General features: G+C 58.0%; 1 protein-coding gene across 1 annotated transcript in view; it reads right to left on the reverse strand.

Moving 5' to 3' along the window:
- Nucleotides 1-1254: 1254 nt before the first annotated feature.
- STX1A (syntaxin 1A) overlaps nt 1255-19670 on the reverse strand; it is a 79169-nt gene continuing 60753 nt past the window's right edge. Inside the window, exons 10-15 of the mRNA XM_086475111.1 lie at nt 19177-19250; nt 9640-9748; nt 4282-4355; nt 3818-3955; nt 2004-2114; nt 1255-1332 (exon numbers count right to left, since the gene is read on the reverse strand). Coding sequence (XP_086331237.1) covers nt 1255-1332; nt 2004-2114; nt 3818-3955; nt 4282-4355; nt 9640-9748; nt 19177-19250 — 584 coding nt within the window. The remainder of the gene's footprint in view (nt 1333-2003; nt 2115-3817; nt 3956-4281; nt 4356-9639; nt 9749-19176; nt 19251-19670) is intronic.

Raw genomic sequence — 19670 nt, forward strand, 5'->3', positions numbered from 1 at the left:
GCGGGCGGCTGCCAAGAGGTGGCGAAGGGCTGGAAGGGACAGTCAAGCACTGCTCTGCTCAGGAGCTGGTGGGATAGAGGAGGAAGGCTGCTGCTCCTAGCTTGCGGGGCGGGGGGGGGGGGGAATGGATGCAACAAGGACTGCTCCTGGGACCACGACAGGAGAAAGCCCAACTGCCTCCAGCCCCCCCCGCCCCCCAGCCATGGGTGCCTACGTGGAGAAGCGAGGCTGGAAGCAGCCCTGCTCCCAGGCAAGCAGTGCTGGGGGGCTGCGGACACCAGAGCCAGCCCCAAACCCCAAGAGCCGGAGCCCAGGCCTGGGGGGTGGCAGGAGCCAGGGCCACCATGTGCAGGGGCTGCGAACAGAACAAGGAGGCTTTGGTGCAGGGCGAGAGGCCAGTGAAACACGCTGGCCTTCAAGTACTGTGCCCTCCTGCCCTGCCGGGACAGGACCAGGGTGCAGCACAGGTCCCCGCGGAGCCTGTCCCCGTCCCCAAGCAACCGTGATGGCCCCAAGCAGCAGCTCCTCATCCCGCCCTGTTCCCTCAGGCACCCACCGCCAGCTCCAGCCCCTGGCACCCACACCGGGGCGAGGGCTTGCCGAATGAGGGGGGCAGGCTGCCGGGGGCAGAGCAGCAGGGACGGAGCCCCGCAGCCAAGCACGGCCACGGGACAGGGGCAGGGGGGGGGGAGGCAGGACCTGGCCGAGCGCACCCCTGGGGAAGGGTCTCGTGAGAGAAGCAGCCCAAGGAAAGGGGTTTGCAAGCACAGACGTGGCTGACAGACAGGAGAGCTCTGGCTGGACGTGATGGGGAAGCTGGAGGAGGTTGACTGGGCACCGTGCTCCCGAGGACCCCTAACACCCTTCATCCGTCCCACCTCCTCCTCGGCTGTCACTCCCATAGACTGCCCAGCACAGGAGGAGCAGCAGCGCCCAAAGGCACCTCTGTCCCCAGCTGGTCCCAGCCAGCCACCCAGGCTGGAGCAGTGATGAGAACTTGGGTTTCCCCCCCACCCAGGGTCCCCCTTGTACCCATCACGGTCCCCTGCACCCTGCCTTGCGCCCCGGGGGGGCCGGCGCTCCCTCCACACAGACGCACCGCACCGCACACACAGCGTCACAAACAACCATGCATTAGAAACTGAAATGCTGCTGGGAGGCTCCGGGGCTGCGTGGTTCGCTCCGGCGCGGCTGCGGCCCCAACGGCACGCGCGGCTCCGTCCATCGCACACAAACAGTCCCGCGGGGGTGAGTCTAGCCGAAAATGCCGCCGAAGGTGGAGGCAATGACGATACCCAGGATCACGCAGCAGATTATGATCATGATCTTCTTCTGCTCAGGTGTCCCAGCGCCGGCAGGGAGAGAGTTGGGAAAGGGGATTGTGAGTGTTGGGGGCAGGCTGGCCCTGAGAGCTGGGGGGGGGGCTGCGATCTGCCCTGTTCCTGTTTGCCCGTGGTGGGCTCTGAGCAGCACCGTGGGAGCCAGAGGGGCTCTGGCAGCCCTGGGGCAGGCATGGGCATCCCAGCTCTCCCTTCAGCCCTGGGCTGGCGGAGCTGAGCTGGTGGCACCCAGGTCCCCGAGCTCACACGGGACCAGGTGTGGGGACCAGGACAGGCAGCTGGCACTGTGCTCCGGGTCACAGCTGGACCGTGCCTTTTCTCTACTTGTTCGGTTTTGGCAAGTGACCGGGCTCTCGCAGCAGGGCCACACGGGATCCACCCCTGTCCCTTTTCCTCCCTCCAAGCAGCACCCCTGCCCCACGGCTCTTCGTCAGCGCCCTGTGCCGGGGAGCTCTGCCACGGCTGGTGCCATCAGCGGGACCTGCGTTGCACCCAGTGGTGTGGGGTAAAGCAGTGCCCAGGCACCGGTGAGGCTGTGCCATGCTGCCCGCTCCTCTGCGCAGGCAGCGGGGCAGGCAGGGGTGCCAGGCAGGGGCCTGCCCCGGGGGGACGGAGGTGTAGGCAGGGGAAGACGGGCCCCAGGCAGTGCCGTGACTGACTCACCCGTCTGGCTTTGCTCTGGTACTTCACCGCTTTTTTGGTGTCGGACACGGCCCGCTCCACGTAGTCCACCGAGTGCTCCACGTTGTACTCGATCCGGTCGATCATCTCGCCCTGCAGAGCGGGGACAGAGCTCCTTCCTGCTCGGCTGCTCCCCGGCCCCGTGTGGATGTCACCCTGCCCTGCGGCCCTGCACGGGGAGAGAGAGGGACGGTCAGTTGTCTGCAAGGCAGCGGGTGCCCCTGGGTGCCCTGGGGTGGGGGCTCCACACAGAGGGCTCTGTCCCAGAGGGCTGGGACCTCTGGGCACATCCCAGCAGGGAGGCGGCGAGCAAAGGTCAAGGGGGTTCCCCAGCCTGGTCGTGGCCTGGTGGCCACCCTGTCTGATATCTCAGGTGACATCGAAGCCGCCAGAGGATCTGCACTGACACCGCGCTGCACGCTGCCGCTGACACCGGAGGCGTGGCGGGGGGGAGCAAGGACCGCACCGGCAGCGCCACGTGGGATGCTCAGGAAACCAAGAAACCACACACATGCAGGGACACGACCGCTCTGATCCGCACAAGCGCCCTGCCGAGAGCAGAAGGCCCCAGAGCGAGGCTGGCGAGGCTGGACTGCAGGGACTCCTGCCCTGCTCTGCCCCCCCTCTGGCTGCAGGGGTGGGCTGGGGCTATGCGGGGACATCCTGCAGATGTGGGGACACGGAATAGGGCGAGCTCCCCCAGCCTGCCCACTGGCTTTGGCCCCATCTTGGAAGCAGCCAGGTCCTGCCGCAGCTGGAGACAGCGTGGAGGCAGGTTGGTGTGACCGACAGAGCCGGCGGGGGTGGGCGGCTCGAAGCCCAGCGCCCTCCCACATGGCATGGAGGGAACTGGGGCTGCAGAGCCCAGGGTCATGGCCAGCAGCTCTGCAATTGCTCATTTCTCAGTCTAACACTGGAAAGCCCAGGCAGGACGAGCCCTGCAAGCCCTTCCAAGCACTGACCCCCAGCCAGGCTCCCTGCCTTGCCGAAAGCTGCTGCTTCTCCTTCCCACCTCCAGCAGGCCGGGGGCAGAGCAGGCAGCTGCCAGCACTGCTGCCAGCCCGGCATCCCTCTCCTGGTGCCAGCAGCTTGGAGCCTCCCACCCCACAGGGCAACACAGGGTGCTGGTACTGCCTAGACCTTAGAGCGGGGCAGGGAACTGCGAATCCCCCACATCTGCCCGCCACGGCAGAGGGGATGGGGGGGGCACCAATGCAGCCGTGCCACAGCCACCCTCGCCCGCCTGGCGCGAGCAGGCCCTAGCGCCATGCGAGAGCTGCAGACATGCGGGGCGCAGCCATGCAGAGCGGAGCATGCAGCACCGGCGGGGGCTCGGCGGGGCTTTACCTGCCGCTGGCGTCTCCTCGGGCCGTGGCAGCATGGCAGGCAAGAAGGGGGGTGAGCAGAGACACTCGAGCACGGGCCCGGCTGAAGGGCCAGGCACCACGGGCCGGCGGCAGAGCCAGGGGTGGCCTGGCAGGACCACCGAGGCCGGCAGCACGCCGAGCTCACCCGGCAGGGCCCTGTGCTCCGAGGGAGATGGAGAAATCTCCCTCCAGAGCCCATCACTGGAACCTCCTGCCCCAGGCACACAGCAGCCCCCAGCTCTGGGGTGCAGGGTGGGTGGCTCCAGCCTTGGGGAGCCCAGCTCAGCCCCAGTGGGAGCCACATTGGTCTCAGATGCAGTTTTTCCCCCCTCAGCACCAGCACCCACCCAGACAAGGGACCACCAGCAGCCCCACCGCCCTCCAATGTCCCCTCAGCGAGCTGGCCACCGGGCCGCAGCGTCTCCCTACCTGGCTCTCCACCAGCATGGCCATGTCCATGAACATGTCATGCAGCTCTCGGATGCTGTTCTCGAGTTTGATGATCTCGCTGTGCCGTGTCTCGATCTCGTTCAGCGCCTGCTTAGTGATGTTTGAATCCATAATGATCTGCAAGAAGACAGGGCCACTGAGCACCGTGCTCAGTCCCTCAGATGCCAAGATTAGGGGCACCAAGAGAGGGAAGAGCAGGAGCCCTGGAGCCCCTCCAGCCACCCAAGCCAGGCAGTTTGCAGCAAAACCCCACCCCACCCTCCCGCCAGGACGCGGCCCCTGCTCAGGCAGCATCTTCAGGCCAGACCAGAGCACCCAGGTCCCACCTCCTGCAGGGACTGTGCTCATCACTCCTGTACTTGGGCCACCGTGGCAGCACGTCCACCAGCCAACGGCCCTGGGATGAAGGGGCTGGCTCAGCTTTAGCTTGTGCTGGTGCTTACCCCGGAGGAGAAGATGGCCGGGTTGCCGCTCTCCAGCATGTCCTCCAGCTCCTCGCTGGTGGTGGTCCTGCCAGCTGCAAGTGACACAACATGGGTCAGCCGTGAGCCCCTTGTGGCTCTTCAACAGGTCCTGGACCCACGGGTAGAGGCAGAAGTCCTGTGTGAGGGCGGACTAGACAACTAAGACCTGTTAGTGCCCCCAAAGCCCTGAAAAGGTGCTGCTTTGCAGCAGGAGAACAACCTGACCCGTGTCTGTAGCCCGCAAGAGCTCAGTGCAGCCTGTTCATAGCTGCAGGTGAGCCCTGAGCTCTGCCATCTGCACGCTCATGGGTCTAAGGAGCTACATAATGAAAACATCCCCTTGGGTTGATCACCCTCCCCACCTTCCCCAGCTCTGGGGAAGGGTCCACAGGCTGTTTCCAGCCACCGTTAACACGTTTTAGGATGACAGAGCATCACTCCCAGCAAGGGTGACCCGCGACACCCCCTTGCCAGCTCCTCCTGCTGCCCGTTGGCTCCTCACTCTTAGCTGAAACTGCCCTGGTTCCAGGAAGGGAGGACAAGGGCTTGAACAGCCAAAATTTACAAACCCTCCTGTTGACTGTGCTCAACTCCGAGCAGTCACTGGCACAGCGGCGAGGAGGACCGTGCCAAGCACGGTGCATCAAGGGCTGTTTGCTCTGCCCAGTTCAAGCCCTAGAAACAGCCCCGAGGGCAAGCAGTGCAGTCAGCTCCAGGAGATGCTTTGTCTCTCGCAGGCAGAGGGATGCAGGATACACGTTCTCACCCTGACTCTCACCACCTCCTCGCTGCCACTGCCCCATTCCCCTACGGCAGAGCACGGCGATGGTAAAAGCTGCGTCGAGGTGAAGGATGAGAGCAAAGACATCACGGGGATTAACAACCAGGCAGCCAGTGCAGGCTTGGCCAAAGGCCACAGCTAGTCAGGAAGAGCTTGCTTTAATGCTGAGCCAAAGCACGAGGCCCGGAGGCTGCATCTCGCCCACGCCGTCCAGCACAACGCTTGCCAAAGCTGTATAACCAACCTGCAGGACCCCAAAGGACTTCCCAGGGAGTCCACCGCCTTCTGGTCAGGCTTCCTGGTTTGGGAAGGCTGTCATTAGCTCCTTGACAGTGATGAAATCAGATGAAAGTGTGCTAGATACTCGGTTGATCTGCTGCCCGCTTCATCACAGAGCTACTGCACAGCCACGAACGGGAATGAAAGGACTGAGCCGACGCAAGGTGACCACAAAGGGAGAAGAACCTGGGGGAAAACCCCTGCCCTGAAACTTGGCAAAACACTGGAAAATCATGACAACTGGACCTCTGCCTCCCCAGAGAGCTCCAGAGTACGTCTGCCTCTTACTTGGCATCTCTAGAAATTAAAGTTTCCTGGGGAGAAAAAACTCTGCCAACGAGCAAAGCAGCACAGAGCATTGCTGGGAGCTGCAGCACAGAGGGAGAAGCAAACTCAGCCCTGAGCTGGCAAGGAGAGAACAGCGAGAGAAGATGAACAGGTCATAGTGCAGCGGGGCCATCAGAAGCTCTGGGACAGGCAGCCACGAAGCCACCGAGGAGACTTTCCACCTCAGGGCCACTGCACAGTTCTTGGCCCAGCTGGATGGAGCGACCGTCCCCATCGACCAGCTCCCAGGGGATGGGGCATGAGGAGGGCCTGGGGAAGCTCCCAGGGAAGACTCCGGTACCACAGCTCACAGCCATCACCCAGCTGACGCCGAACGCCGGTTTGCCCAGTTCTGCTCGCCAGACACTCTATAAATAGGGAAGACTTCAGGCGCCTCGGGGCTGCAGAAGTCAAACACGCCACGGCCGAATGAATTGTAACGGCTCAGCTGTCCCCCTTGGGCTTGCAGCACCCCTCCTTCTGGCAGCAGGGCTGCACGAGCACCCACCCAGCAACAGCCAGGGGCTCGGCTTGGAATCACCGAGGACAAGGCACCTTCCCAAGGCTGGGATCCTCCGTCTGGATCTGGCTTTCAAGCTCTCGTTAGACACAAACCCGTACAACTCACGGATAGCGCTGCCCTGGCTGCGTGTTGAGGTAATGGTACAAGTGACCCGACCCACCCGGCCGTCCCCCAGCTCGGACAGGTCTAGCACTGCCCGTTAGTGGTGCCAGGAGGAGCAGACTTCAGCTGTAAAAGCCTGTCACAAACTGCCATCCGCCTCCCCGTCCCTCAGGACTCCTGCTCAGCCGGGAGGGGCTGCGGGGGCCAACCCTCAGCGCTGCGCAGGCGTTTTCAACCAACACTTCTTTCAGCTCAGATAAATCCCGGAGTCATTCCTGAGGTGAAAGTGTCACAGGAATCCTAAATAAACTCATCTCAGCCCTGGGGGATCCGGGATCACCCAGGGCTGCCTGGAGGAGCCGCCGGGACCGGAGCAGCCCCCAGACTCTCCTGGCTCGAGGGGGGCTTGGGGAGCCCCCAGAGCTTGCCTTTCTGCACATCCATTCACCTGGTCTCGCACAGTGGGGCGGGGGCTGATTAATTCTCACAGCGCCTCTGGAGACGGCAGATGCTTTATTTTTGGCTCCTCGGTCTCGCACGTAACAAAACTGTTCGTAAAAACAAGCAGCGTCTGTGCAGCACCTCTACGGCTTCAAAGCTGTACACCCACCACAGAAAAGCTCCTCCGAGCTTCAAATCCACCTTCTCTGGGAGCAAAACCTAATTAGATTGAAGATGTCATTTCTCATAACGGACAAAACGGGAAAAAAACGGAAGGAGCGATACCTCCCATCACAGGCAGCGCGGAGGCTCGTGCCTGGGGAGCACAGCTCCCAGCAGCAGACCCGGGGACACGGCTGGGGGGAGGCACAGTCCGGCCAGAGGACGGCCACCGGGCATCTGTCCTGCCGTCGCCAGCCCCAGGACATGGTGCATCCTGCGATCCCTCCATGGCACCCGCGACCTCGGCGTGTTTGGGAGCAGACTGAGTAAGGGAGGGTGAGGGCAAGGATGAAGAAGCAGGGGAGAGGGGGGGAACGTCCACTCCGTCACATCAGACGGGCTCCCAGGCTCACCCTGCGCTGGACAGGCAGGGGTGACGGCGAGGGTCACTGAGGGACAACCGCCGGCACACACAGGCGTGGCGGTGCCTACACAAGGAGGAGGGACAGATCCTGAGAGGGCTGTGGGGAGCCCCAGAGGGTGGCTATGGCCCGGGGCGGTGACTCTCCATCACCATTTCTTCTGTGACTGTCCTACTTCCAGAGCAAGAAGCAGGTGTGGTTAGGATGGAGAAGCTCGCCGGGCGCTGGGGAGCCTCCCCAGAGCAGCTGAGAAGTCCCTGCTCTCACACTTTCAAAACCCGAGTGATTTACTGGCTTTGCTGTCAGAGCTCCTGGCACTTTCTATCTTTGGATCCATCAGCTGAAAACGAGAGCCGAGGATTTCGTAGAGCTTTGTGCAGTCGCCGCATCCCAGCTGAGCTCCATTCCAAAGAGCCTGTTCAAGAGCCCCCAGAGCAGCAGGGACTGAAGGCGCTGGCTGGGTCAACCCCAGGACAAGCAGAACCCTCTGCCCACGAAGCACTCCTGAAAAAACCTCGATAAGTTTGTTGCTTTTGACAAGGCTTTTCGCCAGAAGAGATTTTTCCCGCTGTCCTGGCAGAGGAACACAGCTTCTGCCAAGGACTGCGCACAGCACTGTGTACCTTCCCAGCACAGACCCCATCCTGCACCCGCTCCGCACCTCCACCCCGAAGGGAAAGCAGGTCCCTCACCATCACTAACCAGGACACTCCTCTGCCCTCAGCCAATACACCACGGTGAGTCCTCAGCAGCCTTCTCCTTGCGCCCCATCAATGCTGCCAGGCACTGGAGGCCCAGCAGGATGGACAGAGCAAAGACAACTATAATTTAATATACCTCCATAATTCAAGCAGAGCAGCAGAATCCTTCCTAAATCCAGGAGCAGAAAAACAAGAGGAAGGTTTCTTTCAGGTCTGCAGACAATCATGGACCTGGCTAAGTCCTCTCAAATCTTCTCCTCTCTTAGAAGGGAGGCATAGGGATGCCTTAAATTCCAACTTACATTACAAGCCACCCCAGTGGCTGGGTGTCACCTACAGAATGACGTTAGCTGACAAATGAGTCAGTCAGCTGGAGCAGTGACACACTCATCATCCTGCTTTACATGAAACGTCAAGCTCTTGTTGAGCCTCATGTCAGTCAACCTTTCCATTCAGGCAGTGCGAAACATTCCTATTATTATTATACACCATAAAGACTAATTTTAACAGAGAAAAGGCTTGCACAGCCAAGCCTCCTTCTAACCCTCCACAGGAACTACCATACCCCACCGGCACCCAGATTCCCTGGCATCTGCAGCTTGTGAAGGACATTCCCACAGGTGACCCTCAAGGACACCACGCTGACCCGTGGGTCTCCTACCTTATTATTCACGCTGAGCTGTGAAAGGGAAGAAAAACACCCATTTGTTTGTGAGAAAAAAACAACCTGGACTAGGATTCAGACTTTCATTTTGAGTGCAAAAAGCCTCTCTGACAATGAGATTATTTGCCAAAATCTCTTTAAATCTCTGTGTGCCCTGACTTCTCCCTCGCTTGCTTATTCCCCTAATTACGGTGGTGGTATGGTGGTTCTTTGCTGGGAGATGACCACGTTTCTCTAAAACTAACCAGGTATCACCGGTTGCCCAGAAGAACCAGCAGGAGAGCAGGTTTTGTGGACAGGCAGGACCGGACTTCTAAGGGATGAGCCCTGGATGATGCAGGGAGACTTTAGTGCCACTGCGGTGTCACCTGGGGCCTGCCTTTGGCCAGAAGACACCACTACTGCTGCTAAGAGCCATCAGGGTCCTGGGTCCAGGGAGATGCCTGGGGCAGGCACCGAGGCTCGTGCTCCTCCTGCGGCAAGGGAAACACATCTCAAGAGCTCACTCCTTTGGTTTTATACTTAGTTCAGTTCACCCACGATGAAAAGCACCCAGAGGAAAGGCAAGGCAACACACAGGAGTCAGGAATTCCCGCTAGCTTCTCTGAATTCAGAACGAGCTGCAAAGGAGGAAGAAATTTCTCCCCCCCCGTGCTCTCTGCACCCCTCTCCACGCAGCATTTAAGAAAATCTGAGGGGAGTTTTTGGGCTTTGCCTCTGAAACGCAAGGTACCGCCACGTGTCTATCTCCCAGCAAGAGCCGTGTCCCAGTTGCTCCCACGGGAGCGTGCACAGCCCCCGTACACCCCCGGCTTTTCACGGGGGAGCTCTGCACAGCCGCGGGAGCAGCTCTGATCCGGCGAGAGCCCGCGCAGGACGCGGCCCCACGGCGCACACAGCCTGGCTGTGTTCCTCCCCCTCGGGGTTTTACTCACTGATCTCCAGCTGCCTCTGAATCCTGCCCTTGCAGCGCTCCCGGTAGTCGGTCTGCGTGGCGTTGTACTCGGACATCACCTCCACGAACTTGCGCGACAGCGTCGAGTGCTGCGGAGGGGAGAGGAAGAGAAGGGGGGGGGGGGGGATGAGGGTCCTGCGGGAGGGAGAGACCTGCCACCCCCGAGCCAGGGGAAGGCTCAGCCCTGCGCACCCCCTGCACCTCCAGCAGCCCCCAAAAAAAGCATTTCTAGCCCAAAAGCTGCTCTGGGGAGCGTGAGGAAGTGCAAGTGGGGCTGGTGGCAGCAGGTGCCACAGCCCCGGTGGGGTGGACTGGACACATCCCTCACCCAAGCCCAAGCCGAGCAGAGCCTTCAGCCCCCAGAGGACACCCCAGTGGGCCGGCAGACCCGTGGGTCGTGGCTGGCAGCACCCTCCTTGCACCGCACCACGGCTTGTGCCCAAGCATCCCAGAGCCGAGCCCACAACGGTGCCCTGTGCCAAGCTCTGCCTGCTGCTGCCACGCTGCCGGGATGTGCCAGACCCGGCACGGGCACAGGGTGGACCCGTGGGGGTCACTTTGCAGTGCTGGTGCTGGGCAGAAAGGCCCCGGGGGGGGACACCCAATGCTGTCAAACCTCCTCCCTGACTGGGAGCGTGGGCACGGCTGGCGGGGGGAGCCCGGGGCTGGGCCAGGGTGTGGGAAGACGTCCAGGCTCATTGTCCCTGCTCCAGGAGGAAGGTTCCGCTTTTCCTCCCCACACCGGAGGGCTCCCCCGAGCACCAGCCCCATGGGGACGCAGGGGATGACTTGCCTGCCCCAAACCGGGCGGCTGCCTGCAGAGCTGCCAGCCCAGGGGGGATGATGTGGTGGATCTGTCAGCCCCCCCACCCCCACCCCCGAGCATCTTACCAGGCTGCTCTCTCTGCTCCACGAAATGTGCCAGAAAACCTTGGAATTACCTGACCAGGGTCCAGCTGAACACGCTGACCCCTCCCAGTGCTGGCTGCTGCCCCTGGCGAGAAGCTCGCCCCAGCATGAGCATCCACCCTAGGGCCTCACTTGCTGTCTGATCCAGCTGCCAGACTGAGCACAGCAAACAGCCCTGAAGATGTTCCAGGAAGGTCAGGACAGCACATCACGCGCATCTTCCAGCCAGGCGCTTTTATCTCTTGAATAAGCCCTTTCCCCAATATGCCAGAAATCAAGTTTCACAGGACTGGGGACTCACAGAACAGTTTGGGTTGGAAGGGACCCTCAAAGACCACCCAGTCCAAACCCCCTGCCACGGGCAGGGACACCTTCCACCGCACCAGGTTGCTCCAAGCCCCATCCAGCCTGGCCTTGAACACTTCCAGGGATGGGTCATCTGCAGCTTCTCAGGGCAACCTCTGCCAGTGTCTCACCACCCTCATCATGAAACATTTCTTCCTTATGGCCAGCCTGACCCCACCCTCGTTCAGTCTAAAACCGCTGCCCCTTGCCCCATCACCGCAGACCCTGCTCAAAAGTCTCTCTCCTTCTTTCCTTTGGTACACTCAGAGCAGCCCCAGCCAACACCCTCCTACCCCCAGGAGACGCACTGGAGACACCCTAAAGATACACTTGCTTTTGCTTTGCAGCTCTTCTAAGCAAGCAGCAGCTCGGTATTTACGGCAGAGCCTCAGCCTCAGCTCATCTTATTCCTCCCCTGCTGGCAAACCTCACCCGAAAGCCCCCTGGCAGCTTCAGCTTCAACAGGCAGCCTCTGCTCGAGAGGTGCCCGGCCCAAAGCAAGGTCAAAACAGCTCCAGGGCATCATGGCTTGAAATGTGGCAAAGACATGATGTGCCATCCAAGCAACTCCTCTTCTGCCTTTTCAAAACTGTTTGCCTAAAATCCAGTTCATTCTCATTCAGCTGAAAAGTATCAACATATGTTGATCTGCAGCCAAATATAGCCTGGGTGTTGAATGACACTCCTTTCTGCTAATCGGTATACCACACCATTCCTCTTTTACTTAAGAAGTTATTAACTTAGTGTTTATTTTGTCAGATTGTTATTTTACGTTCCCATGGGCATCCCACACGTCTACAAAATGCATTTGATTTTTGAAGGGACACAGAATTTCACGCAAAATGGGCTGGAAAAAGCATTTTAAATGGCTTTCAGTCATTAAATAAAACTACCTGAATATTCAGAGTAAATAAAAAGCCTATCAAAATGTTCCTTGCATTTGAAAGAAACTCATTCAATAGAAAATATTAACTGAAGGTAGGAAATGGGGTTGTTTCACCTGGGGCCAGCAACTCTTCACTCCCCAAACATGGGGAAAGCAGCCCAGTTTGCTGAACCACCCCAAAACACATCGTGTGGGAATGAAGCCGGTTGAGGCCACTGAAGTGTTCTGGGCTGGAGCACAGGACACATGAGAACAGGCTGAGAGAAACAGGGTTTGGTCAGCTGAAGGTGACAAAGCTCAGGGGGAGCCTACTGCTGCCGACAGTGACCCAGTGGGAGAGTGGAGAGACGCTGGATCCAGACTCTTCTTGGAGGTGCACAGGGGCAGGATGAGAGATGACAGACCAAGCTGGAACACAGGGAAATCCAGGTAAATATTAAGGGAGAAAAAAATAATCCTAAGAGTGGTCAAACACTGGACCAGGGCCCAGAGGAACCATGGACCGATGCCTCTGGAATCTCCATCCGTGTAGATACTGAGGACGCAGCTGGACAAGGCCGTGAGCGAGCTGGTGCAGCTCGCACCGCTCTGGGGCAGGAGCTGGGATCTCCTGAGCTCCCTTCTCGCCAACGGGCCGTGATCGCACCACCACGGATAAACCTGGGTGCCAGATTTCTACTCGGGTCGTTGCTTGTCCCTAGCTGGCCAGGAGCCCGAGAGGGACACCCACGCTCCAAACCCTGCCAACGCCAGCTGCGACAGCTCCACGGCAACGCGGTGCCTCCACTGAGGATCTGTCCCACGGCACCAAAAGTTCAAAATCACACTGTTATAATTAAGTTTGGATTTTGAATAGACAATTACTTTTCATTGATAACTAATTGCTTTTAATGAACGACTTAATTGCTTTAAGGAATAACTAACGCTTTGTATTGATGATATTAGTTTACACTGTAGTAAGAAATATCCAAAACCTCACTGATGCTCAGAGACAGCAGCTGCTGCCTTGCAAAGAAGGTCAAAGCTAAAGCTGCAGCTAATTGTGAAATTGTCCAGAACAGAACAGGGAGGCAGGGAGACAGGGACAGGGAGGGAAAGTGCCCGTTCTTGGCGTGTTATCTTATGGGATGAAACCATAGAAACAAAGGAATGTTCAGGTGAAGACCCTCACCTCCTCCCCATCCTAATTTGTATATCAGAGATCTGGATCAGTACGATAACCAGTGATTATATTAGTACAGGAATATCAATGAAGTTAGTTAATAGGGCGGACCAATCATTGTAAATGTCAAAATTAACAGCGGGCATAACACGCAGGCTGATGTTAAAATAGGTTAAAGACCATGACTTTGCAGAAAAAGGATCTAAAATGCCGAATTTTTTTATCTAACTTTGAAGCACGTCAGGTGGAGCCACCCTCCGTGCTTCCCAGCGCTGCAATAAAGAAATGTCTGCTGCTCTGCAGCGGGGTAGATAAGTTTGTCGTGATGGTGACTTTTCGTCACCACCACCAGCAGCGCACCGGGTACCGGGGCAAACCCACCACAAGCAAGGGCCAGCGATGTTTTCCCACTAAGGGCATGTTCCAGCCAGAAAATCGCCTTAACACAAGCTCACCCCACGCTGTTCCCCGGGTGACAGCTACAACAGTCGCATCGGGACAGCTCACCCGGCAGGCACATGCAGCCCGGCAGCGCCGCTCGCCCGCCCCGCCAGAGCTGTCAGCTCCTCTTACCCACAGTGCGCAGTGACAAGCAAAGGCACCAACGTAACCCTGGGACAACACCGCTCCGGGCCCAGCTCCCCTCCCAGCCTCCAGCCCGTCCTGCGCACACGAGCGTGCACGCTGGGCACGCGCATCGCTGGGCGCGGGGTCCCAGCACGGCGTCGGCATCGCTGGGGAGATGAACAGCAGGAGCCCAGAGTCAGAGACCACCCCAAGGTCAGAAGCCAAAGCCCCAAAGCGGAGCAGTGTGCTACATCGCCCACCTCAGGCTCCCAACGCAGGGGCTCCAAGCTGCAGCCCCAAAGAGCTCCTCTCCCCCCGGTGACCTGCAGAGCCCAGGGAAATGCTAAGAAATGCCCAAATTACCAGAAAATCTCCCACTTCCTTGACCGAGTGGTCCATGGCTGAGAGAGTTGGGGTTGTGCAGCCTGGAGAAGGGACAGCTCCAAGAAGACCTTACTGCAGCTGCTCAGTATATAAAAGCGGCTTACAAAAAAGACAGAGCAAGACTTTTGAGCAGGGCCTGCAGCGACAGGAGAAGGGGCCGCGGTTTTAGACTGAACGAGGGTGGGGTCAGGCTGGCCGTAAGGAAGAAATGTTTCATGATGAGGGTGGTGAGACACTGGCAGAGGTTGCCCAGAGAAGCTGTGGATGCCCCATCCCTGGAAGTGCTCAAGGCCAGGCTGGACGGGGCTTGGAGCAATCTGGTGTGGTGGGAGGTGTCCCTGCCCGTGGCAGGGGGTTGGAACTGGGTGGTCTTTGAAGGTCCCTTCCAACCCGAACCATCCCATGACTCTACAGTGCAGCAGAGCCCTGAATCCCACGCTCCCACGTGCCAGGATGATGGCTGAACCCCAGAGCTTCAACACGGAGCAAATCTAAACCCTGCTCCAATTCACAGCCCTGGGCTACACGGCTCCAATTTGGGGCCACCTCCAGTTTCCTCAGACGCTGCAGAAGTAATGCCTTTGCCTGGGAAGCACGGGCACACCACCGCCAACACGAGGGACAGCCACCTTTGACTGCCCACCCTGCTCTCCCCGTCCCTGCCACCGCCACCCAGCACCTGCGTTTGAGACGGCAAACAGCTCCTGAAGGGCACAGCGCAGAGCAGAGCAGAGCAGAAAGCCCGGCGGGGGTTTCACAGCCCTGCTGTCAGCACACAGCAGTGTCTCTGGAGTGGTAAAGGCAGAGGTTTCTTCTGGGAAGAGATCTGCTGACTCCCGCCGAAATGCCCAGCTAGAGCAGAGCTCTACCCATGCCAGGATCCCTCCAGGGAGGGACAGGAGAGCTGGTGCGCAGAGGGACTCGCTGCTGTCCTGCTTTGCCATGTGCACCAGCCTTTGCTTTGGCTTTACTGTGCCCCACCAACTCTCCTTCCCACTTGCTCTAGACAAGCCTTTCTCTCGCCCCAGTCTTGCAGAGGACTGGTTCCCCACTGCCTCAGGATCAGCCGTCAGGCAGGGCCGGGAGGACACGGGGCTCCAAGCTGGAAGCTGCCTCTGCAGAGGTGATCAGTTAACGTCACCGCTGTATTGATTCAGCGCTGACTGCGGCACGGGAGAACAGGCTACGCGAGTGGCTTCCCAGGCTGAAAAGGAGATCAACTATAAACCCCAAAACTCCTCTGGCTTCACTGCAGAGCGCTTAGAGAAAGTAGGATTTTTACTGAGCTGTATTTGTGTGTAAACCCCCTGCGAGAGCAGCAGATCCACGCCTGGATCCCCGCCGCTGCGTGCTAAAGAGCAGCGCTGGCAGATCCCATTGCCTTTATCAGTTTAATGGTTCACTGAAACACCATTTTTGCTGCAGAACAAGGCCTTGCTTCTCTGCTCTGAGACCCCTTGTTTTCATCCACATCCTCCAGCACGACCAGCGAGGACAAGATGCTGCAGCTCGCGCTGCAGAGGCAGATCCCGCTGCGACAGCAGCGACTGCATCTCGCAGGGTGATCCCTCACCAAAGGATCACCACAAGGCGGGCCAACCCGCCGTAAAAACTGCACAGCAGCCCTGCACGGTGGGGCAGAAGACAGAGCTTTAGCTCAGAGAAGGCTGATTTTAAGAAGCTGCAATGACACCTAGGGCAGGCTCACAGCCTTGCACCAACCACGCAGCCATCCCACGGGTGCCCCGGACCCAACGTGCGTGCCCTAAACACGGCCCCTCGCACCACAGGTGGTTTGCCTGGCCACCACAGCGTGAACCCCCCCCAAGGAAAAGCCTCCAGCCTGGCTGAGCTCTCACCACACAAGGCCATGGCTGAGCCGGGCACAGGCAGCGCTGCTTAGAACATGAGACACGAACCACAGAAGCTCAGCACCAGAGTGCTGCACCCGAGCTAGCGAAGCTCAGCGTGAGGCTGCACTGAACAGGAAGGTGATTTACTCATTAACAATAAATTTCAGACAAAGCTGGTTTCACTCCCTCCTGGATGCCCTCGTTTTCTCACGCCCCAAACTCACATGCACCACAAGACGTAGGGCCAGCAGCGCTTGCGTGTGACACGTCCTGCAGGTCCCCTTCATTTCCTGGGTTCCTTGTTACTGGTGGCCACAGAGGGGTTTGGGATGCACCTTCTGCGCCTGCCAGGAGCTGCCAGCAACCCTCATCTTCCTCCCCCCCCATTGGCCTGTCCTGCCCCAGGGTCATTAGGCAGCACAGCTGATTGACAACTATGGAAGGATTCAAATTGCATGGGACCTTCAGAGGTCCTCTCACCTCCTGTCCTGGAGTAAGCTGCCCAAGGTTTTTCCACCCTACACACCTTCTTAGAAGCTGCATTTATCCATGCTGGCATCTCGATGACCTTTTGGGTTAAGTGCCATCAACCCACACCAGTCTTGTATCCCTTCTTCTGCCATTCCCTCTGCTGCTTCCACATGTACATTTCCACTCAATTTATCTAACTCCAACCTGTCCCTCCAGGAGACACACGGGACGTTGCCTGCTCATAAGCAGTGGTCCCCAGACTCACCACTTCTGGAGGACAAAGTGAGAGGACAAAGAAGCGCTTCTGCCATTTCCCAAGGCACAAACATTTTGACGAGACCTCTGTAGCGAGGACCAAGCAAATGAACGCTGCAGAGCAGAGAGCTCACAACCTGATCTCCCTTGTACAGCAGCGACAGGTTCACTCATCCTCAGCAAGGGTCTGCTGGAGCATCACCCTGGTGCCCCCAAAGGCAGCAGTACCCCAGGGCAAGCGGAAGGGAGAAGCTGGGTCACACCCCACACTTGAGAAGGCTCCCATGGACATGCTTCCCCAGTGCACCCATGGCCTGGGATGACACCACAAAGCCGACACCAAGCAGCCACGACACCTCTCTAGAAAGGCCTTGGAGGGAGCTGCTCCATCGAGGGTGACGAGCAGATGATGGGGGAAGCTCTTGTCAAACGGTTCACGCGATCAAGCCTCTGACTTTCCTCTGGCAGATGGAGGATTTGAAGCTGTAAAATATCATGTTCTTTCACAATCACTTCCCCATGAGAATTAACCCACATTTTCAGCCCACTACTAAGTAGTATGGCCAAGTTATCTATCTCTAAGAGAAACACTTGTTTGCTTTGCACACTTTTTCTGGAGACGAGTAACGTCCTCTGTCTAGTGCCATTTCATCAAGCTAAACTAGTGCAGCCTTTAGAGCTCAGGCCACAGCTGACAACGGACAGACTCAATAAAAAAATGCCACGGTCACACAACACAAGACGCCAACCCAGTGCAAATTCACCCTTTTGGGTCCGCCTTCCACTAAAGCCTGGAGTTAAGGATGTGTTTGTGGGTGCAATGTCAGGTGCCACCTACCCCCCCGCGTGTGGTGCAAGCAGAGTATGGCAGTCCGGTCAGCTTGAAGTCTTGTGCATGTTCTGGGGCCCAAGGTGCCACCACGTGCCTATGCTGGATCCAGACAAATTTGCACCGCTGGCTGATGCAAGAGAGGCCGCTAGAGCCGCAGCCTTGGTCTCTCCTGCCTCCATCTCAACACGCTCTGCAATCCAGGGATGTCCAAGACAATTGCATAGCTCTGACTTCAGAAAAAGAGGGAAAGCATGTCCTATTTTCTCAAAGTACACATTATTTAGGAATTCAAGCCCTGGTTTCAAAAGCAGCTGGAGACCACGGGTAACCTTGTCTCATGAGACCTCAGGTCATCAGCAGTCAAATGCTTCTGAGTTAACGTGAGACCTGCGAAGATTCCGCAGGCTGGGTGAGCAGGGTATGAAGCTCAGTCCAGCTCCTCTGTCCCCAGCTCCCCCTCAATGTCCTGGCCCCCAGCACTGCCTTCCCGGGTTGTGTCTGCCTGCTGCTTCCCCAAGGGAAATTTCTTTTGGCACTTTCTGGCAAGTGACTGGCCTTGCCATGACCCCATTGACTCTGCTCTCTCTGTTGGTGTTCTCAGTCCTCCCACTAGCACCCACCAGGGACATCTGAGATGTCTGTGACCTGTTCTCGCTTTCCAGCTGCCTCAGGCCAGGACCCGAGCAGCGCCCAGCAGGGACGTTTGCAGCAATCAGCCCTTCCCACTGCAATCAGCTGCTCCTCAGAGAGCAAAGCCTCTCTACAAGACACTCCCAACACTTCTTTCATCAAATATTTCTGAGCTATTTCTTGACTTAGTGGGGGTGGGAGGGGAGTTACCCAGAATTGTAGGATAATTCAGGAGGTCATGCAGCCCAACCTCCAGCTCAGAGCAGGGTCAATAACTTCCAGTTTCTAGTGCATGTTGTTGGATCCACGGACAAGCCCGATGTCCCTCAACCCCCATCTCTTGCAGAGCCAACACGCTCCACCCCGCCTTGGCTGCGGACAGAAGCGCAAGCAGCTCATCATCACCGAGCATAAGGCAGCCTCGGGACCACCTAGGCGGAGGAGAGGGAGGTCTCATCTCTGCTTCTACTCCTCAATAACGCTGCTAAGAAGCCCATCCAAAGAAGGTGCTCGTTATTGGTGGGTTTCATGGGAACCAGAGGAAGAATTGTGTCAGCCCTTCAAGAGCCTAACCTTTCCTGGACTGCGAAGCCACCTCAGTGCCCGGCGGAGGGGCAACGCCAGCCCCAACAGGGAAGAACATTCCCAGCAGGCTGCAGGCCTGCACAGTACTCTCTGAAAGACCAAACGTCTTCTTAGGTTAAGCGAAATTTTAGGTGAGCTATCCAGCTGCAACACTAAGCCTTGGTCTCATTTACGAGCCGCTCAAGCATCCTTTCAGGCACTGCAGAAACACACAGAGACTTCAGGTTTCTGAACACATCGCAGGCAAATGTTCTCCCCCCAAAGCTGGCACTTCAGGGGGTATTTTTGCTCCAGCCAAAATCACCTTTAGTGAGATGCTTAACATGGATGTACAGAAACCCACCCGCCTGTTTGTCCAGGCAGACGCCCAGACTTGCACACAAGAAGGAAGCCGATGCACGCTGCCCTCCCCTCCACAGCTCCCTCTGCACCTACCGATGTCACGGGTCTCGCAGGCTGGTTTTTTCACTGATCTACTGGGAAATGTGCTGCATTACTTCGCCCAGTATTTGCACACCAGAACTTGACTGCTCTAAAGCCAAGCAGAGCCTTCCTCTCCCATCACCTCCTGGGATCCCTCAACTGCCTGCAGCCGCTTCCCCTCTTCCCCTTCCCGGTTCCACAGGGCAGAGACTCACCTGAGTTTTCCTTATCCGCAGGTCAGCAGATGACCTGTTCAGTCCTTCCTCTTGTTCAATACTCTGCTCAATACCTGGTTGGGATAGAAGGACACAAATTACTCGGCGCTGTTTAGAGAAGGAAAAGGGATTGTTTGGCAAAGGGACTGTAAAAGACTGAATCGAGGAGCATCTGGCACGGAGCAGTCCCCAGCTCCTGACTCCAGCTCATGATTTAGCCTGGACTGGCAGCAAAACCCCATTTCATCATTACAAAGCACTCAGTGCTTGACCACCAGCTGAGACGTGGTGCTGTCGAAGGCAGCACCCATCACCCCCAGGCTGGCAAGCGAGGATTTCAATACAAAATTTATGTAACACTCAGCTCTAATCTCTGCACTTTCCGGTATTCAAACAAAATGGAGTGCTGCTCTCTCCCTGCTAGGCAGGAGGAGGAAACCCAGAGCTAAAATGTCTCTGCAAAATACCAAAGCTCAAGACTTCTCTAGGGACCC

This window comes from Leptosomus discolor, chromosome 18 (assembly GCF_034619465.1).
Source record: "Leptosomus discolor isolate bLepDis1 chromosome 18, bLepDis1.hap2, whole genome shotgun sequence".
Taxonomy (NCBI): domain Eukaryota; kingdom Metazoa; phylum Chordata; class Aves; order Leptosomiformes; family Leptosomidae; genus Leptosomus; species Leptosomus discolor.